The sequence below is a fragment of the Sapajus apella genome, unplaced genomic scaffold, assembly GCF_009761245.1.
Source record: "Sapajus apella isolate SASKATOON/1434 unplaced genomic scaffold, GSC_monkey_1.0 scaffold100, whole genome shotgun sequence".
In the NCBI taxonomy this organism is placed as follows: Eukaryota; Metazoa; Chordata; class Mammalia; order Primates; family Cebidae; genus Sapajus; species Sapajus apella.
This window is the reverse complement of record NW_022437040.1, coordinates 3553562-3580644: the sequence shown is the minus strand read 5'-3', so window position 1 is coordinate 3580644 and position 27083 is coordinate 3553562. Positions and strand designations below refer to the sequence as shown.

At 39.6% G+C, this 27083-nt stretch overlaps 1 protein-coding gene across 1 annotated transcript in view; it reads left to right on the top strand.

Moving 5' to 3' along the window:
- TAF3 (TATA-box binding protein associated factor 3) overlaps positions 1–27083 on the top strand; it is a 188916-nt gene that overhangs the window by 144694 nt on the left and 17139 nt on the right. Inside the window, exon 4 of the mRNA XM_032258143.1 lies at positions 7025–7107. Within this exon, the coding sequence (XP_032114034.1) occupies positions 7025–7107 (83 nt within the window). The remainder of the gene's footprint in view (positions 1–7024; positions 7108–27083) is intronic.

Here is a 27083-nt window from a genome sequence, read left to right as displayed (position 1 = left end):
CTGTTTTGGTTTCAAAGGGCCATCTCTTCTGCCTTCTCTTAGAAAACACTAAATGAAGACTAGTTTGTGTTATTTAATTAAGATGAGTAGATGACTCTAACAGTTCTGAATTTTCTTACAGATATTCAATAGTGTTGATAATCAACCCATGCATAATTGGGAGTTGTTGATGATAGAAAGCCCATAAATCCTAGGAAGGATTCTCAGCATTTTTATCCTATTGACTGAGGAATTGTTTTATTTGAGCTAACCTTGGCTACTGAATAAACTAACTGGATGGTAAATGATATTAACATCTACCACTTCTTGAGTTCCTACAGGTTCCAGGCCTGGCCAGAATTCAGATTTAGCTTTCCCAACAGCTCTGAGGGTTTGGTATTGTGTTCCTGTTTTACAGTCGAGAAAACTGCACAGAAAGATCTAGTACCTTGCTGTAGCCAGTGAGGGGAGGGCGCCTAGGCCTGCTTTGGTGACCTAAGTGACATATGCGAATGAGAGGGATAGCGATGGTTTGATGTTTGACAGTGAGGGGCATCGTGATTTTATAAAATGTATGTAAAGTGATCTTAGAGATACCTTAGAGAGCAGCTGTTTAACTACCATATTGTAAAGAGCAGGAAAGGGGTCTCCTTTACACTTTTATGACTTTAGCAATCAGAATAATTAAAATTTTTAATGTTTCTTTAATCTATCCCCAAGTCCTGTAGGATTTGCTCCCAAGTAATCTTTTATTAAATGTAAACGGTTTCTTCTTTAGAGAATGATAAATTGTCTAATTGGTTTGAGCCTTTAATGAAAGGTTTTCATCCTTTTCCCCTTCGGTTTAAGCAATGTAGTCTCATTCCAAGTCCGTTCTCATCAGCTATTATAATTAACTAATGAAGGGTTTTTTTTGGTAAATAAAGCAACCCAGTAAAGGAGGGGAAATATTTCCTTCCTGTTTCTCAACTGTATGTTCCAAGAGGAAATAAGAAACTTAATGTTTAAATGAGTATATTTAAAAGTGTAGAAGTTTACCCAAGGCCAGCTCCCAGCCTTCATGACTCTACACTCTGAGCATGGACGGAAAGCCCACGTTCTGTCTCAGTTGTCCACAGGGGATAGCCTTGTTATACTTAACCACAACTGCACATCTTCTGACTCTCTGTTTAGTATTTCAAATTGTTATCAGAGTTTACTTAGACTGTGTTTCTAAATGGAAATAATGTAAAGACCTTAATTGCTGAGAGATAAAAGATGGCTCCAGCCATATTTCAGCATCCAGATGTTAGGTGATTCCATTCAGCTTTCATCAGTACTATTTATGAGGTTTTTTGTGATATATCAGCATAGATGGGAATCTGAATTAGCGCCTGCTAAATTTGCTGCAACCCTAGTTGGTATACATATATGGTGGGTTTTTTTAATGACGGGAGTTTAACATTAAAAAATATTTTAAAAACCTTGGACAGATTACATTGACAAAGCTGCCCATTACCTTTGCAGAAAGTCCCTGTCAAAAGATAAACTTTAAAGCTGGAATGCATGAAAGAGTTCCAAGATATAATTTAAATTTGAACTGATTCTTTATAGATAAGCTTTTTAAAAATCCACCTCTTTGCTTCAAGTCAGGATTTTGAAAATAAATTTCCCCTTTAAATCTCTTGAGCGATTTTCATTTTTTGCAAGGCCGCACTGCTGGTGTCCTGGAAAAATGGAGAGTTAGAGCTTTATCAGTTGGTGCCCTGAGGTATGTGGCAGAGAAGCTAAATCCTTGAAGATTAACAAAAAAAAATGCAGCACATGGCAATAAGGGGCTTATATGACTACTAGTATTAGTTCAGGTGAAAGAAGTATTGCTTATACATAAAACTGGACAAATCCACTGACAATGTATTTTTAGTTAGCTACAAAGGAGTCTTATATTGCTGGACTTTACCTCTTTGGTGAATTGGGAAGCTTAGTAATCCACTGTAAATGCTCTTCTGCGTGCCCCAATTCTCAGCATTACTCCAAAGTGCTGTTCTTTTATTTTAACCCTTAAAAGCTCATCTTGGCCCCAGATTTTGGCTTCATGCCATTAAAAGATGGCATTAGTCATGTCATCTAAGTGATTGAAACCATCCTTTTGTTTGTTGTTTTCTGGGAAGCACACATGAGAAATTATTTTATGATTGTAGGAAATACTTCTGTTTTTATTTTGGTAAGCACACAGATAAAGTTAATGGAATCAAAAATCCGGGAAGAAATTTTAATTTAGAAATTGAACTTTCTGTATCTGTATTATTAGCATCCTCATTAATCTTTTTCTATAATTGCTTGAACTTTCTCAAGTTCAATCTAATTTAACTTGTTATTAGGAATGAAATAAAAGTATTTAAGTAGTTTTTAGATAGGGTTACCTCATCTCCTGGTTTGCCTGGGACAATCCCAGTTATGTGGGATAATCAGTAGCTCCTTCTTTTCCTGTCAGAGGCATCTGTGTTTAGATGATACAACCACTGTAATTACAGATGAAACTTTGAGCCGAGATACCAGATTGTGAAGCATTCATTCATTCAGCCAGTTGACTGAATACCTGTTGCCTTCAGGGCACATTCATACCATTTTAAATCTAACTTATGTGTGTCCACTTTTGTTTACTTAATTTTTACATATTGTATCATTTAGTTTTTTTAATAGTAGGTAATAAAGACATCATGTCTTGATTCCTCTGTCCGGCCAAGCCATTTAAGACAGCATCAAAAACCCAGCTAGTTTAGTTGAGTGAAGGTGAGGCCAAGGTTAATCTCAATTTCCATATAAACTGGTTAACCTTCCATATAGAAAAAAAATTTTACAACTAACCCTATCCATCTCACAAATATGTATCATTTGTCGTCAGAGATATTGACAAATACAGTGAATAGCTCCATGTAAGCCTTCAGCATTACCAGAAAAAGAACTTAGAATGTGTGCCAAAGAGTCAAGGAGCAGTATGGTGAACAGGGGATGAGTTTGGTGTCAGGAGACCTGGCTTTAGGCCATTTACTTACTAACTTTGTAGCTCTGGGCAAAACGCTTACTCTTTCTGAGCTCTCATATGGGAATAATAACACCATCCACACCTGCCCTATAGAGATGTGAAAATAGAGTTGCATAATTTTTTTTTTGAGACGGAGTTTCGCTCTTGTTACCCAGGCTGGAGTGCAATGGCGCGATCTCGGCTCACTGCAACCTCCGCCTCCCGGGTTCAGGCAATTCTCCTGCCTCAGCCTCCTGAGTCGCTGGGATTACAGGCATGCGCCACCATGCCCAGCTAATTTTTCGTATTTTTAGTAGAGACGGGGTTTCACCATGTTGACCAGGATGGTCTTGATCTCTTGACCTCATGATCCACCCGCCTCGGCCTCCCACAGTGCTGGGATTACAGGCTTGAGCCACCGCGCCCGGCCGCATAATTTTTTTTTGTATTTTTTGTTATCTCCTCAAGTTAAAGAGTTGGATAATTTAAATAAGACACATTTCACCAAGTGCTATACAAGTGTAAGTTATCATTATTGGGTGTTATGGTGATAGAAATGAGCCAAACACACAATTGAAGAGTAGAGCAGAATTTTTTTAAAGGTGGGTCAAACAGCTTTATTTTTAATTAGAGCTTAAATGGTTATTTGAATGCTTACATTGCTAGTGTTGTTAATTGAAAAAATAAGAAATACTACTTCTAATACTTCATCACTGATGAATATGTAACCCTAAAATTTTTAGAGTTGAAGAATATAAGAACTTCATATAATTTTTTATTCTCTGAATCGAAGAGTCTGCATCCAGTCTCAATTGTGCTATTTGTGTGACTCTAGAACAGAAAAGGAAAACGGAAAAGGAAGGAAAATTGTTGCTCCTTATATGATCACTTCACCTGTAAAATGAAACCCACACTGTCTACCCTCTATGTTTGTTTTTTAAAAACCTCAATGAGCACCTCTGGAATATAACCAAGAACAATGCCTGGCAAATTATAAGTAGCTTATAAATGTTTGCTTATTTTTGTTTTATTTGTTTATTCCACAGATAACACAGAAAGATGAGGAAGTCTTAAATAGTTCATAAAATAAAGACTGCACCATTTGTTTTCAGATTTGTTAGATATAAAACTCTTTGTTAAAAAAAATATTGGATACGGCCAGGCATGGTGGCTCACGCCTGTTATCCCAGCACTTTGGGAGGCCAAGGCAGGTGGATCATGAGGTTAGGGTTCGAGAACATCCTGGCCAGCCTGGTAAATCCCCATCTCTAATACAAATACAGAAAATCAGCCGGGCATCGTGGCATGAGACTGTAATCACAGCTACTCAAGAGGCTGAGGCAGGAGAGTTGCTGAAGCCTGGGAGGTGGAGGTTGTGGTGAGCCGAGATCATGCCACTGAATTCCAGCCTGGGTGACAGAGCAAGACTCTGTCTCAAAAAAAAAAAAAAAAAAAAAAGTATATATGTACATGACTTGAACACAAACTCTAGTTATGCCTGGGCCTTGCTCCACCCACCACCCATTCCCCTCATGACATGACCCTTGACCCTGGACCATAGTGTCTGCAAGACCAGGTAAATGAAGGAGACATCAGCTAAGAGTGACACTGGCTAAGGGGCAGGAGTGGTTTTGTGGGAAGTTGATAAGATTTGAGTGTGATGAGATTAAATACAGGATATTTGTTGAAAATGTTTAATAGGCAACTTCATATTTTGGCCTTAGTGTCAATCAGTGCTAATCCAGACAGAGATCTTGAAGACATATTTTAGAGTTACAGTTGAAACCATGGGCAGACATGAGGTCACTAAGGAAACTAGCATGAGGGGGGAGAGGGCCACGTTAGGTCAGGTGAAAGCAGACAGCTTTTAAAGGAGAAGGAAGGAGCATGAGAAGACTGCAATGGAAAAGCATGCCGGAACATGAGGCAGTTGGCAAGGGTTAAGGAATGAAGAAGTGAGAAAACATACAATGAAGTTAACATCAAAACGCGCGAGAAGTTGTTAGCTAGAGGTTGAAGAGAAGGTCAGAAAATGTTGAAGGGAGAGTGGAGCACATTTAAAAGTGAGATGAAAATAATTAGTGGAACAGAGAGACTGAAGATACTGTAAATAAACAAGCAGAGTGGAGCAAGCTTCTTTAGAAGACAGCAGGAGACAGATGCTAGTGTAATTATGGGCGCAGAGAAGTTTGTAGGGAATTGAAGGAGCTCTCCTTCAACACTGGTGGCCTTAGTATTTCCTGTGGAGCTGCATGCGTGGAAAGGGAAAGGAGGTTATGGGAAGGGTCTTGACAGTGGTAAAGATTGAAATCATTGCTTCATAGTCATGCTTTACACGAATCTCAAGACTTCTAGTGTCAGATGCTGAGACAGGCACTAGAAGACAGCAGTAAACAAAACGCGCATGGTCTCTGCCCTTAGCTGGGTTCACTGGTAAACAGCTAGTATTGGAGGCATAGATGAAGTTGGATTCTTCAAAGTTTCCTTTGGTACCACTCAGTGCTCTGGGGGATGGTTTTAGGTTGTTCCTGGATGTATGGTGGAATAAGTAAGAGGCAAGAGAGTTGGGGCAAGGGAAGCTGATAATTCAACAAATGCCTACTGGGCATCTCCTGCATGCCAGGCGCTGTGCAAAAGCATGGTTGAAGCAGTAGATTTTGATGGGCTGGAGGATTTAAAAAACAACTCTAGGAAGAGACATGTAAATACATAAGATAAAATAACAGATTTGATATACATGTACTATATTGACTTTATGATGTTGCTCGTTATTTTCTATATTCATTCCCCTTTAGAACCACTACACGGTTCTATTATGATTTAATTCTTGAGCTGGAAATACATAAATTAATGGTTTGCAACCATTAGTGACTAACAGTGAACTACTGGCATGTGCTTGGGACAGTTCTTTACAGCAAAGAACCATCCCACCAAAAATACCAATGCTACCTCACCCCCCACTGAAAAACTCTGAGATAGTCATTTGGAAGTGCAGTGCTTTTGTTTAGTTTGTTAGTTCAAAATGTGGATTATATGATCTGCAAATTAAAAATACTGAAGAGACCCTTTAACATCAGACTTAGTTTCTGTGTTGTCTTCTGACCAATAGGTCAGGTATTTGTGAGGTCTTCACCTTACTCGGCAGCCATTGCCTTCACCACAAATCATTTCCAAAAGAAAGTGTGTGTGTGTGTGTGTGTATTTTATTTTGATACAGAGTTTTGCTCTGTCACCCAGGCTGGTGTGCAGTGGTGCAGTCTTGGCTCACTGCAACCTCTACCTCCCGAATTCAAGTGATTCTCCTGCCTCAGCCTCCCGAGTAGCTGTGATTACAGGGTCATGCCACTGTATTGGGCTAACTTTTGTATTTTTAGTAGAGATGGGGTTTCACCATGTTGGCCACACTGGTTTCAAACTCCTGACCTTGTGATCCGCCTGCCTTGGCCTCCCAAAGCGCGGGATTACAGGAGTAAGCCACTGCGCCTGTCCTGATTTTCTTTTCTTTTACAGCACTTCAGATTGTATTACCTCTAGCCAAAAATATGGCAGTTTAATGCTACAGTTACACCTAGTAATTCAGCTTTCTCATTTGACAATGCAGACTTAAGATGAGTTTAATGTTTGTCAAGTTCCATAAACGGATGCTTTTATCTTACAGAGAAGACATCATTGTAGTTTTTTCTGTTTATTAAAGTCTGGTAATTATTTAAATGCTCCACCAAAAATGATCTAGATAAAATTTTTTGTTTAAAAATTCTAAAAATATAATTAAATCTAAAAATTAACCCAAATGTATAGAAATAACTACCATATTTACATAATGTGATTAAAGTTTGTAGACTTTCTCACGATGCCAGGTAGCCTTCAGTTGTTGAAAAGCAAAAACAAGAATGGCCTGGGTTGTCTTCATGTCTAGGATTTTAGCCACATTTAAGGCTTCAACTTTTTACTGAGTTTGTGGGAGCGGGAGAGTAGGAGGAGTGGTAGGAGGTACTTGTGTTGGAAAAACCATATTGAACTGTCATGTGCTAACTTCCACAGATAAAAGTGGAACCAGTCGCTCTGGCCCCAAGTCCAGTTATCCCCAGATTAACTCTCCGAGTCGGTGCTGGCCAAGACAAGATGTAAGTATAAACGTTTTGAATCAGAGTGAAACAAATGAAACTTAACCTTCTCTACCCTTTCCTAATGGACTTAGAACTCCACAAGCTTCTCCCAGGTATGAACATGGAGGGTCAAGCTTTGTTTTCTTCCACAGAGTAAATGCTTTTCACTTTATTTAACATAGAGGATTGTTTTTTCTTGTTCTTTTTCTCTTTTTTAAAGACTAGTGCCTGACATTATTTCTGGATAGTGTTTAAGGTCCTAGTTTTTCTGAAAAATAAGAAACTGTACTGAATGGACTCACTGCCACATTACACCCAGGTGGATGCAATGTTACACTTTCTTAAGTACATAGTATCTATCACCATGACGAAGAACAAAGATTCTCTTTTATTCAGATGGCACATGGTTTTATTCTGTACCTGTAAAACAAAGATATGCCAAAGGCTTGGAGAGATACTATGTAATAGTCACAACTGATACCTTAGTTCACTTTTTTTTTTTAAGAGAGCACTAGAAATGTAAACCCCACATTATCTGTTTATTTGTCTTAACTTTCATGGAATCATCATGTCAACCCACTGGTCTTTATGTTTAATCTGTTGGATATTTTTCTTTTATTTATTTTTTTGGGGAAGCATTAAGGCCTACAGTGCTCTTCCCTGATCCTGTTAAGGTAATGAAACATTGGGGGTTTTTTTGTTTGTAACTCCCATTGAAAATCATTCTCCTTGTTCCAAAGGCATATTATGCATCGTTTAAATAAAATACACAAGATAAAAATACTACAACCTTATTTTTTCCCATTAAGCCTGAAAATGCAGTTTGCAGTGCAATCAAATACTGTGTTGAAAATAGGCTTACAAGGCATTCCATGTACACTCAATTTTTAGCCATAAAAGTGAGAGTAGGAGGCAAGAATTTACTTAGCAGATAGAGGACAGAAAATTTGCTTCGTATTCTCAGTGGTTCATTTCATCTTAAAAGTTACATGTATCAATACTGTTGCTTCTGTCAATTCCACGTGTAGTGCAAAGAGAAAGTCCAGCATGATTCTAAGGAATGTGAGCAGAGAGGCAACTGCTTTTCCAGGAGAGTGTACACGCCTCTGAAAACTTAAAGAAGAAAATCCAAATGACTCCTGTTTTTCTCACCTAGATTTTCTGGATAATTTCCACATTATTCTTGTTGGTTGTGCCAGCAGAGACCTAGGAAATTTAACAAAAATACTGTGGATTCAGTGCTTTTTCAACCAGATGCCTGGGATACCTAGTACCCCTATCTTACTGACAGAAGTGTGAATAATGTCCTCATCCCTTAAACAGTGTAGCTCAGAGAAGACCCAACCAAAGTAACTCTTCCATCTCCATGCACATTCTGCATTCGGTCTCATTTCTCTAAGAGGACGATGTTGTTATCCATCATTCAACAAACATTTTTCTCCTGCAGTTCATAGTTATTCCCATTTCTCAGTAGCTCACCATTACTTAGTCTTGACTCCCACACAGAATTTTGGCCTGCTCACTAAGGTTTGTTAAAAGGCTCTGAAAAGCCAGCTGTGGTGGGCCATGCTGGTAGTCCCAGTTACTTGGGAGGCTGAGGCAGGAAGATCACTTGAGCCCAGGAGTTCAAGGCTACAGTGAGCTATGATCATTCCACTGCACTCCAGCCTGGGCAACAGAGCAAGACCCTATCTCTAAAAATAAAAAATAAAAGGCATTGATAGTTATATTCAACTCACCTACACTTAAGCATCTTTTAGGCATTCTGTTGACTATTTATTCTACTTTCCCCTCTCAATAAATCACTCACACACCTGAGATAGTGAAAGAAGTGAGAAATAAATCCCATTTTTCTGGAACAAAATGTCCAGTGTCAGGGAAATTATAATATCCAGGTATTCTAGACAAATTGCCCTTGAAAGTATATTATAGATCATGTAAACTTTCAGATATGTAGATAATGACCCCCATTTGACCAAAGGCAGATGCAAGAAAATCCTTATAATGAACAAAGAGATAAATGAAGTGAAATAGATTACATTTTAATTTAAAATAGAGCGAGAAAGAAAGAGGACTAAGTCACATAGTAATAGAATTTTATGTAAAGACTTATGCAGTAAAGTGCTTTTTGTGGGGCAGGGGTGGTGGGAGGAAGGTTCTAAATCAGAGGTCAGCAAATGATAGCCCATGGCCCAAATCCAGGCCACTGCCTGTTTTCTGTGACCTGCGAGCTAAGAATGTGTTTTATATTTCTTAGTGGCTGAAAGAAATTGAAAGAAGAATATATTATGACACATGAAAATTACATAACATTTCAAATTTCAGTGATCTTCCATGTTTTTAGGATGATACATGGCTTAGTCCACAGTGATAATGGAGAAGGAGGTGACAGATTCCTCTCAGTGTGCCTGTGGTTACCCAGTTTGCACACACCTGGGGTGGGGGAATAATACCCTTTTGAAGTGAAATTAATGAGCAGACTGGGATTCAAAAGGGGGAGTTTGAATAGTCCAGAGGGGTATTTATTGCTGAAGAACAGGCAGAATCATCTTTTGAAATTAGGAGAAATGAAAAAGCTTTACAGGGTTCAAATTATACCCGTTGGAAGATATTTAAGACAATATTTAGTCTGAGTCTTAAATAAAGCAGTTATGTCTTCTGCCCTTGATCCAGAAAAGTACTTTGAACTTGGATTGTTTCCTCTGTTCTCATTATTGTTCCTTGAAGCAAGACAGGAATAACTTGTTTTTCTCTTGATTTCACATTCCTGGAAACTGTACTCTAAAGGAGTCTATGGTGAGTCCAGGACCTCCTCCTGGTAGTGTTAAAATTCAAGATGATTTTCCAAGGACTCAGATTCCTTTAACAGGTCTTCCAGTAGTGGGTGTTCAGGGATCTCCATAGTCTATGTTGAAGATAAAACCAAAACCTTAACCCTGAAATTACAGTCTCAACAGCTAGAAACAACATATTTAGATGAATTGCTGAAAGATTTGGTCCAGCCTAACAGAAGCCTTGCCTTGATGCTGGGATAGCAAGTAAGTTTCAGCTTGCCCCTGGAACTCTGTTGACGGGATCCTGAGGTCCCACCTGGACTTCGGGCTGGGGGCAAGGTAAGTGCGACGGCCACCATGGAGGGCAAGGCAGGCAGCGAAGGGGGCACCAGGTTATTTGTCCTCCCCATCTTACTCTGTATTGAGTTTGGTCATTTTGAGCAAGTGTAAGTACAGTTGGCTGACTTACAGCATTCATCCTTTTACTCACTTCTGTCAAGACAATAGGAGCAAGGTAATGCGATGGATTTTAGGGACAGGGACTGTTTGGATGGAATTGCCAAGAAACACTTGGCAGAATGGGGCCTGCACCTCTTCTATAAAGCTCAAATTCAGTTTCACCTTTGTGAAAAGAGGTGAAACATTGATAAAGTATTAAGAAAAAATATAAATTTGCATAAAGATTTTGGAGTGAGTGCAGGGTAGAGGAATAAGCATTCTTCCCCTCAAATTCCTCAAATGTCTCTTTTGCTGCTGTTTTCCCCTAAGGACTAAAGAGGAAACCTCGCAGGCAAGGGGTCCCCTTGCCCAGGTCCCTTGTGAGCAACGTCTCCTCCTCCTGCTCTCAGAGCACTCCTGCCTTTATCAGCAAGCACCAGACAAGGGGTGACTGGTTGGGCCCCTCCAGACATCCCATCAAGCTTGGTCATGTTTTCTCTAATTAGTATCTCATAATATATTTGATCAGGTGATACAGGAACATTTGAGATGCCTTTTGGAGAACAATATTGTTACCAATGGTAATTCTAAATTCCCTTTGAGAGTTCACAGTAGGTATTCTGTTTAACAAATATAACTCCTTTTTCAAAATATGCAAATTATGTCAAGATACTTTTCAGGAACCACTTTATCTCTGGCATTAGAGTTTTCTTTCTGCTGACATTTTGCTTTCCAGTGGCAAGTAGATTGATTTCTTACAATTCAGTAACTTCATCATTCATCAGTCCTTATCCTAAGGAAAGTGCTGAAAATGTGATGTTTTTAATAGCTGTAATGTCTAAATTTTTTCTACGTACAATGAAAATGAGAGCTAAAGCTTTGTTTGTTAATCTTTAAAAACAATATTAATAGGCACTTGTCTTTGAGTGATCTAAACTTTCCCAATTAATGTTTTCTGACAATAGAAGTAGAGAATAATCATGGCCAGTCACAAAAATAATCATTTAAAATATTTTTAAGGAAAATAAGCATTTATATTTTAAAATATATCCGGATTTAGCCAAATGACATTCAACAGAGTGAAATTTGTAGGGATATTTTAGTTAAAAATTCCTTAGAGAAATAATATCAAATGGTTTTTATCCTACTTCCTGAATTTTCCTTTGTATACTTGAGGTTTTTATTCATATATAATTGTTTTCCAGTCTAAACAAATTTAGTGGAAAGTAGAGTATATATAGTACAGTCAGAAATAGAAGATCTTCTTCCCTAAGATCAAGGGAAGAAAAATGAGCAAATGATTGTATGTCAAATATGATCATGCCTTCCTAGCACTAAGGACAAAAAGTGAAATACGTTTTTTAGATTAATTAATTTTATTTATTTTTATTAATTTTTTTTATTTTTTGAGACAGAGCCTCCCTCACTCTGTTGCCCAGGCTGAAGTGCAGTGGTACAATCTCAGCTCACTGCAACCTCCACATCCCGGGTTCAAGTGATTCTCCTGTCTCAGTCTCCTGAGTAGTTGGAATTATAGGCATGCACCACCACACCTGGCTAATTTTTTGTATTTTTAGTAGAGATGGGCTTTCACCATGTTGCCCAGACTGGTCTCAAACTCCTAGCCTCGGGTGAAATGCTTGCTTCAGCCTCCCCAAATGCTGGGATTACAGGCATGAGCTATCATGCTCAGCTGAAATACATTTTTTTTTTAAAGGAAGATGTCTCAGTTTCTCAGGAGAGACAGGTTTTCAAAGCACTAAATTTAAAAATTAACTTCCATGTGGGAGCAGATGACAAGGACAGTGTCTTCCACAGCAGTTTTTAATAGGTGACCCAAAGGCATTTTTTGTTGACTTTCCCACACTTCCAGGAGGGAAGCCTGAAAGAACAGCTCAGTGCTGACAGCTCTTAAGCACCTCTTCATCTCTAGTGGAAACACTCGTATTTCCTTTTCAGTACTGTGTTAATCCAGACTCTTGGTGGCAAGTAACAGAAACCCAAATCAAACTAGCTTAGACAGAAAAACAGTAGGGGTGCATGTGACTTCAGTGGGGCCGCCTGCAGCCTCACTGAGTATCCTAGGGCTCTGCCCGCTCTCCTCATCTGGCGTCCCCGGGGGCAGAGGTGGTCCTGGCCACTTAGGCTGATGTGATTCTTGGTGCTCACAGTCGCTGGTAAAGCCCCACTTCCCGGGCCTCCAGTATCAGTCCCCATGAATGACTTAGCTTCACCAGCCCCCGTGGCAGGAAGGCTGCCCTGAAGGGCAGTGGTAGGTTCCAGAAGGAAAGGAGGGCTCACACCAGAATACGGGGCGAGAGGCAGGCAAAGGCAATGGGTATATTTTATTTTAGTTAGAAAGGAGTCAGTTTTGCATTTTTATAAAAATGTGCTGGGGAGGCAAGACAAAGAACCTAGTTGGCGTACAAAAGTATACTTTAGATGTAAAGTCTGGGAACGTTCCAGAACGTCTTCCTGCCAGGCTTGGAAGGCCTTTTTGCTTTTCTGTTTTTAATGTTTCCCTCCTAATAAAACTGTCTGCTTTTGATTAAAAAAAAAATACTCACAAAAAAAAGATTAAAGAATGTTGGTAGTTTTATTTTTCCCTGGTTAACTTGCTACTGAAATCGAAACATTTATAGGTATTTTGCCAACATGAAAAGCTAAACATCATGAGCTGGACATGGTGGCGTGCACCTGTACTCCCAACTACGTGGGAGGCTGAGGTGGGAGGATTGCCTGAGCCCCGGAGTTCAGTGAGCTGTGGTTGTGCTGCTGCACTCCAGCCTGGGGGACAGAGTGAGACTCTGTCTCAAATAAATAAATAAATAAATAAATAGCAAAATAACAGTGACAAAAAAAGAATTTTAAGTATGATTGTGGTAAAGTTCACAAGGGACATTTAACATTTTCAAATGACTATATTTAAAATTTTCAGCCGGGCGCGGTGGCTCAAGCCTGTAATCCCAGCACTTTGGGAGGCTGAGGCGGGGTGGATCACGAGGTCAAGAGATCGAGACCATCCTGGTTAACATGGTGAAACCCCGTCTCTACTAAAAATACAAAAAATTAGCTGGGCACGGTGGTGCGTGCCTGTAATCCCAGCTACTCAGGAGGCTGAGGCAGGAGAATTGCCTGAACCCAGGAGGCGGAGGTTGCGGTGAGCCGAGATCACGTCATTGCACTCCAGCCTGGGTAACATGAGTGAAACTCCGTCTCAAAAAAAAAAAAATTTTTTTCAAATGGCCTATTTTTAATGCTAGAAAAAGACACTAACATTACCAGTGAAGTTTCCTAGCCGCTGAACCACCGCAGCAAAGGTTGTAGGTTTTATACGTCATTCTTGCTACCTCACTGCACTTACAAATTCAGCAGTCCCTAACCCATAGATCTCAGGTATCATTCCAAGCCACATCCAGGAGGAAGCAGTTAAAGTGGTCTTATTCAGGTCTTCCATCCCTTTTCTGATTTTTCCAGGAAAGGGCTTTTTGACTTCCTTGTACTCCTCTCTTATTTTTACTGCCTAGAATAATGACAAAGTCTCTAAATTTATCTTTTACCCTGGCACGATACTGTTTATTCATTAACACCAAAGATGCAATAGGTTTACTAGAAAAAAGTAGTAAACTGTCAGAAAAACTGGCCTTAGGTTTTCAGAAATACTTTTACTACACAGTAAAACAAGTGGAGAGATTGCAATCAAAGCCTTTCCATCTTACTTGTAAACAATTACAGCAGTTCTTACATAGATGCCACATTAGAAGACTCAGGAAAATTTACTGGATTCCATTCTAATGCAATTAGAGCTAATTTTGTTCGTTAAATGAATAAAAGGTCAGCTAGTAAATCTAGCTTATCTTGAGTCCAGACTTCAATAAATTGTTTTATTTAATTTGTTGTAAAAGATCTTATCCTTAATGGGTCCAGGTCTTATTAGTTCACTTAGGTTTTAAAATATTTATGACCACCTTTTTAGATATGATTTGAATGATAGTTGGAAACTTTCTCTCTGCAGTGTTATCAAGGTCCACAATCACTAATTGAGTGAATATAGGAAGGTACTTAAGATTCATTATCTAGAAAAAGCTGATGTGAACTTTCAGAATTTAAATGTTCCTTAACCTGTGACAAGCAGAGATAATTTAGCTATATCATGGAAACCTTTTGGATAGTATCGATTATAATTTCTCCTAAAGATCAAACTACTCACACTTCTGGCATTAAAAAAAAAAAAAAAGAATATATTCCTCCAGATGGAAACACTTAGGCACTCTTATTACCAACAACATGGAGCATTTCAATCCTTTGCATTCTGTTACTTCCTGTTATGTTATGGGCCTATACTATATTCAGATACTTACATAAAGAATGCACTGCATGGTGCAACCTTCCTTCTCTTCTCCCACACCTGCCTGTGTAGCTTACAGAGTGGATATCCATGTCACTGCAGGACTGCTGTCATTTAGAATATGTGCAGCCTTTTTTAATGTGGTGGCCACAAGTCTCAGCACATGGAACTGCCTTGCCACATTACCCTGGCTGATTGGACTTGCCTTTTGGGTTCCAAACCCATCGTATACCCATGGCTTGTCATCCAGGCTCTAGGAAAGAACATGTGTCTAAGGTCAGCCCTCCTCAGCTGCAGCCTCCATTCCTACCTTTCCTGCCCCCACTGGAAGTTCATTCCCTCTGTTACCTCTCCTCTGTCTTCCTCTTTTTTCTCATTTTTGTCCAGCCGTTCCTTCTCACACCCTAACCCTTCTCACCTTCATCAGCCTTCCGCCGTATGAGAAGGCGGCTACGTAATATCTGCTTTTCATTCTGCTTCTCAAGATGTATTCTTTAGTTGTACTTTCTTCCAGTTGTCCACTCCTAAATCCTCTGATTTCTGGTTTCTGCCCCAGAAACTTTCCTGCAGCTTCTCATTAAGACCATTAGATGCTTCTCAATTCCCGGATCCAGAGTACATACAGCAGCTCTCATTGTACAAACCCCTTTTGCTGTTTGGACACTGTCCCCTAAGCCCTTTCAGAAACTTTCTGTTCCTTTGATTGTCATGATACTAGGCCAGACTCCGTCTTTCATTCTCTCTTTTTGTGTTTTGTTGTTGTTGTTGCTGTTGTTCGAGACCGAGTCTCACGCTGTCGCCCAGGCTGGAGTGCAATGATGCAATCGTGGCTCACTGCAGCCTCTGCCTCCCAAGTTTAAGCGATTCTCCTGCCTTGGCCTCCCGAGTAGCTGGGGCTACAGGCATCCGCCACCACGCCTGGCTGATTTTTGTATTTTTAGTAGAGACAGGGTTTCGCCTTGTTGGCCAGACTGGTCTCGAACTTCTGACGTCAGGTGATCCACCCGCCTTGGCCTCCCAAAGTGCTGGGATTACAGGCGTGAGCCCCCACACCCTGCCTCCCACTGCCTCTTACCATTAATTCCTTTTGTTTTTCTTTTATGGACTTCTTTTCCTTTCCCTTCTTTTTTCCCTGCCCTTGGTACGTTAACTCTGCTTCTTCTTTGTAAATGTTCTCATTTTCTCTTTAGGTTTGTTATGCAATGATGATTGCCATTTCTTTATTACCAGCTCAGATTTCTCCCCCACGATTCTGACTAATCTGTCCAGTCACTAGAAAGTTCTGCCTGGGTGAACCAGCAGCACCTCAAAAATAGCATTTCCAAAATTGAACCCAGCGTTATTTCCCCCAGTGTGGTTCTTCTCCTTATGTTTCCTTTATGTTGATGATGAGACCAGCGCCTCCATTTTCAAGCCATTTTTGAGCATTAGGGTAACTTGAATGAAGGCAAAAACTATGTGATTTAACAGCATTGGGAGATTTTCATTATATCATAGTATCAGACTGGATGTTCTGAAAACAAAGATAAATGTCTTCTTAGCTCCAGAAGTTTCCCAAACTGAACAAAGCCAAGGGAAGAGAAAGGCCTTGTCCTAGAAGTCTCCTTTGATACTCACTTGAACTCAGCATCTTGTAACTTCCACTCAGCGTCATCGCGCTTGGCTCTCTCCTCCTCGTCTAGATACAAGGTCAGATCAGTAGTAGCCGATGAGAGAAAGAAGCCTGTATCCTTATTCACAGGGATCCGTAACTCACCACAGGCAAAGATACCTTCAGCTAAGAAATGGGAAAAAAGGATATGTAGCTAGGGTTTTAATAAATGAAGATTACATAAGAAGATCTGAGAAACAGACACTTAAACCTCTGATCAGGACGTAATAGGCCTTCACAGAACAGATTAACTGCTTCAAAATATGTAACCTAGAAAGCAAAAGTTTCCCCCTAATCTCACCCTTCCCTTAGTTAATCACTGCTGACTATCCCATGGGTATTTCAGCAGTTTTTATAAAAACAAATTAGAGGCTGGATGTGGTGACTCACGCCTATAATCCTAGCACTTTGGAAGGCCAAGGCAGACCAATCACTTGAGCCCAGGAGTTCAAGACCAGCCTGGACAACATGGCGAGACCCTGTCTCTACAAAAAATAGAAAAATTAGCCCAGCATGGCGGCATGCACCTTTAGTCCCAAGTACTCAGGAGGCTGAGGCGGGAGGGTCACTTGAGCCCAGGAGTTTGAGGATACAGTGAGCTGTGATCACCACTGCACTCCAACCTGGAAAACAGAGAGACTCTGTCTCTAAAAAAAAAAAAAAAAAATCAAGATTATCAAGTAGGAATTTTTTTTATAGCACTCCTCTTTTTTGGTAAGAAGTATTATAAATCCCTGTATAAAATGATACATTGTTTATACTTTGCACTTAAAAGTTTATTTTTATATAAATACAGTAAAAATTTTGTCTGTTAAAAAAATGTATGACCTATTTTGTTGCCTGCTTTTTAGTCATCATATAGATTCTTTCCTGGTGTTTTATAAAACATATTTTATCAGACTTAGCTTTGCCCAAAGTGGTAGCAGAGATGGTCTGTTGTAAATTCAAGCACATGATCTACCAAGATTTCAACCGAGAGGAAATGGGCCCAAGAGTCCCAGAGCAAGTTCTCAGTGGCCTCTAGCTGAGATCATATGACCAGCCTCAAACAATCACTGTACCCATGGAGACACGGTGGCTCTGATTGACAGGGCTCATGTGTGCTGCCTGGAACTAGAGGTGTAGGATAAAGCCCACTCAGACCCTAGGGACAGAAAAGGGAAAGGAGAGAGGGCCGAAGGCAGGGGCAGGGCAAATGTGTGCTGCACAGAAACAGGCAAGCCCAGCAGACGTCCTGAGCCAGGGCCTTCTGGCATGCTGGATGCTGGAGGCCGTTGGGTCTATATATGTATATATGTATGTGTATATATATATATATATATATATATATATATATAGATGTATATATTTCGTGGTGCTAAGAAACATCTATTTGCATTATTTATTTGTGAATCATTCCTTCCATAAATTGTGTTGCTGTTTTAAATTTCCTATGAAATATGTTTTTGTTTGTTTGTTTGAGATGGAGTCTTACTCTGTCACCAGGCTGGAGTGCAATGGTGATCTCTGCTCACTGCAACCTCCACCTCCCAGGTTCAAGCAGTTCCCCTGCCTCAGCCTCCCAGTAGCTGAGGGCTACAGGATAGCTGGGACTGCAAGAGCATGCCACCACACCCAGCTCATTTTTAGTATTTTAGTAGAGATGGAGTTGTGGGGTTGTTTCATGATGCTGACTAGGATGGTCTCAATGTCCTGACCTCGTGATCCACCTGCCTCGGCCTCCCAAAGTGCTGGGATTACAAGCGTGAGCCACCACACCTAGCCCAAAATATGTTTTTAAGTATTGTGATGCTGCATAGTCAAATGTAATATTGTTTGGTTTGGAGTTTCAAATTATGTAAGTCATTGGTAACATTAGCAAGCTTTTTGAAGGAAACTTTAGAGTTTTCCCACACGGTGTTGTTATGCATCATAGATACTAAAAAAATTTTTTATGGAAATTACAAAATTTGTGTTACCTTACTGTATGGGTATATTTAAAAGCTAACATCCTAGTTTCTGGAGATCCTGATCTACCAGTATTTCCCATGCTGAATCATAAGCTTCAGCATTTCTTTAACAGTATCTTAGCGTTTGGTATAAAATCCTTTGACTCCAGATGCATAGAAAGGTTGTTAGGTAAAAATGAGATGGTGACTGGTACTGGGCCATCATCCAAAGATTAAGGCATAATGTTCCTGATACATGTATTCGAACTCTGTCTGTGATATCATATACTTACCTGGTTCTATTTTTATAACTGTGTGCATCTTTTATAACTGAGTATAATACTTTTCTAAAGTTTGTTATAATTAGAAGATGTTTAAAATTCCCTTTAGAACTGTATTTTTTCTAACAGACCCAGTTGTATACAGATAACCATATATATTTGTAAGGGATTGTTTTAGTTTCTAGTTTAGACTAGTAGAGCACTTCTGGCTAATGTTCAGCATTAATCTGGTTTTGAATGTATCTCTAATGTATGTTATAACCCAATTGAGAAATACTGATTGATCTGTATATGGATATGTGAGTTCCGCTAAAACACTGAGGAACACTGAGAGTCAGTAATGCCATTAGGATCACTTGTTCTGAATGGAATGAACAGAATGAGTAAATTACATTTGTGAGTAGTAAACAGCCATGTTTTTTCTCATCAAACCATTCAAAGCCAAGTGAGCAAGGCAGAATGTCTGGCTACCTTTTTATTGTTTTTTGTCATTTTGTTTATTTGGCTTATAATTTAATACAAGGAAATTTGTATCTGCCTTATGTGGAGGCTTCTTTCAAAGTACATGGTCAGGGTAAATTTTGAATGACCTCTACATCTTTTTTCTTGGCCTTGCCAGCATGAACTTTTTTAGTATGTATGCATACATCTGTAAATCAGTACATGTGCTGTAAAGTACTGTTATTTTATAGTTTTAAAGAAAATACATGAAAAGAAGAAAAATGGCTCTTAAATAAGAAATGCATTTTAGATTGGCATTTGGCTGCTCTGCTTATTTGTGCTCCCTTTACATCTAAATTAAAACAATTCAGGCTGGGCATGTCGGCTCACACCTGTAATCCCAGCACTTTGGGAGGCCGAGGCTGGTGGATCACCTGAGGTCAGGGTTAAAGACCAGCCTGACCAACATGGAGAAACCCCATCTCTACTTAAAAAAAAAAAAAAATACGAAATATAAAATTAGCCGGTCATGGTGGCACATGCCTGTAATCCCAGCTACCCCAGAGGCTGAGGCAGGAGAATCGCTTAAACCCGGGAGGTGGAGGTTGTGGTGAGCCCAGATCGTGCCATTGTACTCCAGCCTGGGTAGCAAGAGTGAAACTCCCTCTTAATACATAAATAAACAATTCAAAGATTCCCCATCAGTTCAAAGGTCTCTGCAGGGCCCATGTTGTTGACATGGGTGGGAGTGGAGCGAGAAGGAAGAGGAGCATAGGAGGTGCGTTAGTGTCCTGCTCCGCAACCTTATCCCACAGCTCTGCACAGCAGACGTGCCCTTCCTGCTTGCCACGTACCTCCGGCTGAGGCTGGAAACTTCTCTAGCCCTTCTCCACTGTCCTGGATGTTAGAGGCTGAACCTCAAAGAGACAGGGCTAGCACCTAAAGCAGACTCTCAGATGCCTTCAACCCTGTATTAAGACCTTCAACGTTAAGAGCTGCAATGACCTTTTCTTTTTTTCTCTATCTTAGAATGAACTTTAGTATGAATCTGAAGTCAGTGTAATAATTTTATTAGTCCCTTCTTGCCTCAGAGAAGGTTTTGGGAGCTTTCTTATATACATATATATGTATATACACAACCACATATATACATACACAGCCATGTGCGCGCGCGCGCGTGTGTGTGTGTGTGTGTGTGTGTGTGTGTGGTTTTGCTTCAAACTCCCTTGGACACCTTTCTTTTAAATGAATCTTCTTGTTCATAAAAATTTAAATTCTAAAGTAACTCAAATGATTATTCATTAAATAATGTATTAATGCTTTTTGTAACTGATTTATTTGCAGTAGGGAAAAACACATTATTTTATTTCCTCTTATATTTTACAGTTATCATTGCACCATTTTTTTTTCCAAACAAATTGTTAAAATCCTCTTTATTCTCATTTTGGAAGATCATTTGTTTATTAACAGAGATGTAATATTAAGCAGGCATGCATACAGAAACATATATAGTCACTTCTTAGCCCACACAGATGAATATATGTATATATGTGTGTGTGTCTATATCACATGCTATAAATAAATATAGACACTATATATTTTCCATCCTATTTACAAAGGACAATAAGAATTTATATAAAGCATGGTGATTTTGGTAAGACCTAGCAGCTTTTTCAAATTTTAATATATTTTGAAGTGGCAATGTTGGATTTTCCAAGCATGACTTCAGTAATAACTGAATTTTATAACCCTCCAATGAGATACAAATCTTAATCACAATCTTGTTCATTTTTCAAGTTCACTGCATATCATTTTATTACCTTTAATGTTTTGAAATAACTTGGGATGTTATTTGATCCTAAAAATTAAAGGTGTATCTTTTATGGCCAACTTAGAACTTTTAACATTTGCATGTGAAAGCATCTTTTATAAAATAATGACCCATCCTCCTCTATAGACTAAGCTCAGGGGCTACTGAAAGTAAAGTTCCACCCATGTTGAATGTTCACTTTCATTTGGCTTTGCTTTTTCTTAGTAAAAACACCCCCTTGTTTGCTGCAGAGCAGCAAAAGCCTTTCTGAAGTCACAAAATCTTTTAGAAGTTCTGACTCCAGAGACTTTGGTTTTTAAAAGAACCCTCAGGGTACCCCAGACAACACTCTCAGGGTTTACACTTTTGAAAAGTTGATCTGCATTTAACACATACTGATTTCGATTATATACATAATGTAACCAGGTCAAAGGTAGTAGACTTGAAAATAGTGAATTTGAATCAGATGTTAATTCTCTCAGGAGCATAAGTAAATATCACTGTAGATGGTAGGAAGTATTAAGGACTACAAGAGATACATTTAAAATTATAAAGACTTTGAAGGTGATCACTGTCAAGTAGGAAGGGCTAAAGAAGGTTGGGGAAGGTAGAATTTGAGTAGAGCCCTTTAGGGTGAATAAAATTTAGAAGTGGAGAAGTATGAAGAAGAAAAATAAAAGCAAAGCGTATCTAGTGAAATAATGAATGCACATTTTCCCCTAAGAAATTTCCATATTCTATTGACATGGTGCCCTAGTTTTATGATTAATGATCCTAAATCATTCTGGATTGAATGCATATTACCAACTTTTTAAAAAAGTTTTTACATATTAATATCTTCAAACGTAAAAGAATAAAATAGGCTGGGCACAGTGGCTCAGGCCTGTAATCCCAGCACTTCGGGAGGGCGAGGCCAGAGTGGTCAGGAGTTCGAGACCACTCTGGCCAACACAGTGAAACCCCGTCTCCACTAAAAATACAAAAAATTAGCCAGGTGTGGTGGTGTGCACCTGTAATCCTAGCTACTTGGGAAGCTGAGGCAGGAGAATCTCATGAACCCAGGCGGTGGAGGTTGCAGTGAGCCGAGATTGCACCACTACACTCCAGCCCGGCAGCCTGGGTGACAGAGCAAGACTCTTGTCTCAAAAATAAACAAATAAATAATAAAATAATACACTTTCATATACTGGCCACCTGGATAGATTTAACAGTTATCAAAATGTTGTCATACTTGATCCTTTTCTTTTTATTCCTAAAGCATTTCCAACCAAATTCAAAACCTAGTATTATTTTACCTCTGTATTCTTCAGTATGCAGCTCTAAAAATATGGTTATTTTCTCATATAAACACAATGCTGTTATCATACCTAAAATATACAGACATTTTCCTTGTTATTACCTAATACCTAGTCCCTATTCAGATGTCTTTATTTGTCTCAACAATATCTTCAGTTTAGCCAGGATCCAAACCATACCACATAAGGACTTTTCATCTAGACCTGTTATTTCTAATCCACACTCCTACATCCCTCCTCCTTTTTTTCGGGGGAAGGGGGATGGATTCTTACCCCATTACCAAAGCTGTAGTGTTGCCCAGGCTGGAGTGCAGTGTTACGATCATAACTCGCTGCAGCGTTGAACTTCTGGGCTCAAGCAGTCCTGTCACCTCAGCTTCCCAAGTAGCTGCGACTACAGGCACACGCTACCACACCCACTAATTTTTTATTTTTTGTGGAGATGGGGTCTTGCTATGTTGCCCAGGATGGTCTCAAACTCCTGGGCTTAAGCAGTCCTTCTGCCTCAGCCTCTCAAAGTGCTGAGATTATAGGTGTGAGCCACCATGCCCAGCCCCTTCCTTTTTGCCATGCAATTGATTTGTTGAAGAAACCAGATCTTTTGTTCAGCAGAATATCTCACTTTCAGGATTTGTCTGTTTACATCCTTGTAGTGGCATTTAAATTATTGTTCTGTCTCTGTAACTGGCATTTAGTCCTAAGTACTTGAGTAGATTTAAGTTCAATCTTTTTTTCTTAAAGTATATTTTGCTGCTATATACTTATTACTCTACATCAGTAGGCACAGAATGTCAGATTGTCACATTCTTAGTGATACTGAATCATTTCATTGGGAAATTATTTTTTAATTCAGTCATTCCTTTAACAGTTATTAGCTGAAAACCATCTATAAAGTTGAACTTCAGTTACCCTGAAATATACTTAATACAGGTGGCACGATACATATACAATTCTTTTTTGTTTTACTTGCCAGTCTTCAGTGAAAAGAATTGATAGAGTTGATATAGTTACCTCTAGTGACGAGCATAGTGTTCCTCTCCTCTCCTCTCCTCTCCTCTCCTCTCCTCTCCTCTCCTCTCCTCTCCTCTCCTCTCCTCTCTTCTCCTCTCCTCTCCTCTCCTCCCCTCCCCTCCCCCTCTCTCCCTGTCTCCCTCTCCCTCTCTCCCCCTCTCCCCCCTTCTCTCTCCCACTTTCCCTCTTTCCTTGTCACCCTTCTTCTTTCTCTTTCTCTTTTGTTTTCGTGTTCATATTGTACCATCTTGACCAATATCAATTCCTTCATGTTGCCTACTGGATTTTGACACAACCCCATTTGTGTTTGATAGCTTTCTTACTTTCTGGTAAAAAAAAAAAAAAAAAAAAAACCTTCCAGGTTTATCTTGTATATTTCCTGTATATCTTGTTTATTTCCACAGATCTGGAATTAGCAATTTCTCCCAGAAACATTGGTTCGTTTTGATGATGAATGGTGTTTAGGAATCATAATCTGACCCTAGAGATGCCCATTGCCACTGGGATGTCATCATTCTAGGCCTTTACAAGGAACAGAAATAGGAAATAGGTGGGTTTGAAAAGAAAAAAAAAAATCAATGAGCTTATACTATTTTCCAGTTCAGATTTAACATTACTGTTGTGTATTTATTTGTATTATTTTAAAAAAATAGGGATGAGGTCTCACTGTGTTGCCCAGGCTGGTCCCAAACTCCTGGGCTCAAGCCATCCTCCCACCTCAGCCTCCCAAACTGCTGGGATTACAGATTTGAGCCACCATGCCCAGTCACATCTTTTCTTTCTCATTAGAAATCCTGAGTCTTAAGAGCATTATTATAATTATTTATTTGCTTTATTCAACAAGAATTATATAAAAGAATCTAAAAGTAGTAGTACCACTATCACTACTACTATCAAGATTATTAAATGAAGTTAAAGACTAAGGGTTTTTTCAGCATTTGCTCTTAAAATAGATTTCACTGTGGATATGCTGACAAAATGCTGTCCTAAAGTCACTTGAAAGGATTTTGTTTCTGCATGGTTGTATCATCAGCTTGATATACACTGAGGTTCATCCATTTCATCTAGTTTTGATTTATAGGGAATTTTTCTAAAACTTAACTTTCTGAGTATTTAGACTATTTATCTAACTCCAAAGTGGAAGCTGTATAACAAAATACATTCAGAGAAGTCTTGTTTTCATGCCTTCTTCCCTGTACCCTTTACACTCCTTATCCTATAGGCTGCTGTTTTGGTTTCTTTATTATTGTTATCTTTCTAGTGTATCTCATTGCAAATATGAGGAAATGTGGATTATATATTGCTTACCTGAGTACCAATGCCCTTTTAGAGTATTTTATAGGCCGGACGCAGTGACTCACGCCTGTAATTCCAGCACTTTGGGAGGGTGAGGCAGGCGGATCACAAGGTCAGGAGTTCGAGACCAGCCTGACCAACATGGTGAAACCCTGTCTCTACTAAAAATACAAAAATTAGCTGGGCGTGGTGACACATGCCTGTAATCCCAGCTACTCAGGAGGCTGAGGCAGGAGAATTGATTGAATCCAGAAGGCAGAGGTTGTAGTGAGCTGAGATCGCACCACTGCCTCCAGCCTGGGCGACAGAGAGAGACTCCATCTCAAAAATAATAATAATAATAATAATAATAAAAAATAGAGTATTTTACAGATTTGGAACATTTGACAACACAAGTGTAATCATGTAAGTATCTCCCTTAGAAATGGAGATTCTGTAATGGCTATATTTTCCTCTAATTACTTCATGCAATTTGTTTGATCTTTCAAATAGGTCATGCCTGCATTAAAAGATAAAATGTTTGCTACTTGATATGGACTTAGGTTATGACAAGATAAAATAACCATTTTATGAAATGATGTAAATATTCAAGAGGCAAGCCATGAGCTTGAGGAATTAAATCCATTTATAGTTGTGTTATAATTATCTGAATGCTAAAATTTGAGCTATGAGGATCATGAAGAATAAGGAATAATGATTGATTTGAAGAATCAACATAAAACTGATTCTCATAATTGTCTTTGGGTATTTGTTTTTTTGATCCAATCTGAAATATGGAAATGACTGTGTTATGGTTTGGCATCTTAAGGACTGATACTCTAAATATAATTTCTTCCAACTTCTGAATATTTATTTATATACCTAAGTTAGAAAAACCGAATACCTGGTGTGTTGATTTTCTATTTCCACATAACAATTGACCCTGAAAATTAGTGATTTGAAGAAATGAACATCAATTACTTCCTAGCTTCTTGTGGTTGGGGATTTGGATGGTTCTGGCTCAGGTCTATCCTCAAGATGGTGACTGGGACCACAGGCAGAAGCATGCAGAAGCTTTTGTGAGGCTAGAGGAGCCGCTTCAAGCTCATGCACAGCTGTTGGCAGGAGGCCCCAGGGACCTCCTCAGAAGGCAGCTTCAGCATCCTCCCCAGAGTAACTGGCGGCCCCCACAGAAGCCACAGCCTGTTATTTGACCTACCCTTAGAGGTGACATGCGGTTATTTTCACTATGACTGCCAGCCATCCAGCTCAGCCTGTCCAGTCCGTGAGGGAAGTCTGCCAGTGTGTAAATGCCAGGAGGCCAGCCACCGCACTTAGGCTTGGTATTTCTGTGACTTCTCATAAAAATCAGAAAGCAAAAATATGAAGATTATGTGTATGTGTGTATCACTGATGCATATGTGAGGTTTTATGGATATGGTTGTAAAATTTCTTTTTTTTTTTTTTTTTGAGACGGAGTTTCGCTCTTGTTACCCAGGCTGGAGTGCAATGGCGCGATCTCGGCTCACCGCAACCTCCGCCTCCTGGGTTCAGGCAATTCTCCTGCCTCAGCCTCCTGAGTAGCTGGGATTACAGGCACGCACCACCATGCCCAGCTAATTTTTTGTAGTTTTAGTAGAGACGGGGTTTCACCATGTTGACCAGGATGGTCTCGATCTGTTGACCTCGTGATCCACCCACCTCGGCCTCCCAAAGTACTGGGATTACAGGCGTGAGCCACCGCGCCCGGCTGGTTGTAAAATTTCAATGATCATTTTTCTGTATTTGTTGTGAGGCGGGGTTAGGTTTTTCTGTGTGTCTGTTTTCTGTTTTTGAGACAGGGTCTCACTCTGGGATTTTTTTGAGACTGGGTCTCGGCCAGACTGGAGTACAATAGTGCAATCTCAGCTCACTGCAACCTCCACCTCCTGGGATCAAGCAATCCTCCCACCTCAGCCTCCTACGTAGCTGGCACTATAGCTGCCACCACACTCTGCTAATTTTTTTGTATTTATTATAGAGATGAGGTTTTCCTATGTTGCTCAAGCTGGTCTCAAACTCCTGAACTCACGCAGTCTGTCCACCTTAGCCTCCCAAAGTGCTGCAATTATAGGCATGAGCTACTGGGTCCAGCCAAGGAGGGGTTAGTTTAAAATACAAGAGAATCTGTTTCTCAAGGTACATGATATTTCTGAGACTGATCAGAAACTGAAATCTGAGGAAGAAAAGTAAGTTGTGTAGTAAAGAATATGTTTTTTCATCGAAATGATTTTCCTCCCAAATGTTGAACTTCCTTGTTCAAAAGCTTCTGTAAAATTCGTGGAAGTGGTTGCAATAGTTTTTACCTATGGCATCATTTTGTTACCATTTAAGAATGGCAGTTCACTTTTAGAAGTAAATAAGAAAGCCATTGTGAGGGAATTTATGAACTTTGTGTGCAGTTTAGGAGCCAGCTATTCAGACTTTGATAATTTGGATTACTGATTTCATCATGTTTGCACACAATAGCTGAATAATGAGGATCATTGAACTCCTTGTGCAGACATATCCAACTTGTGTTTGCAGCTAACCCTGGAGGCTCTGTGCAGCTAGGGAGGTGAGGACGGGCTCTTCATTGACTTGACAAGCTGTGAGTTTGCATTACAGGCCAAGCAGCTCATGACCCATTCTATTTATGTCACTGGTTTGTGGTGGGGAAACAGGTAAAGAAATCCTGCTGAAAACCCCTCCTTCTGCACGTTT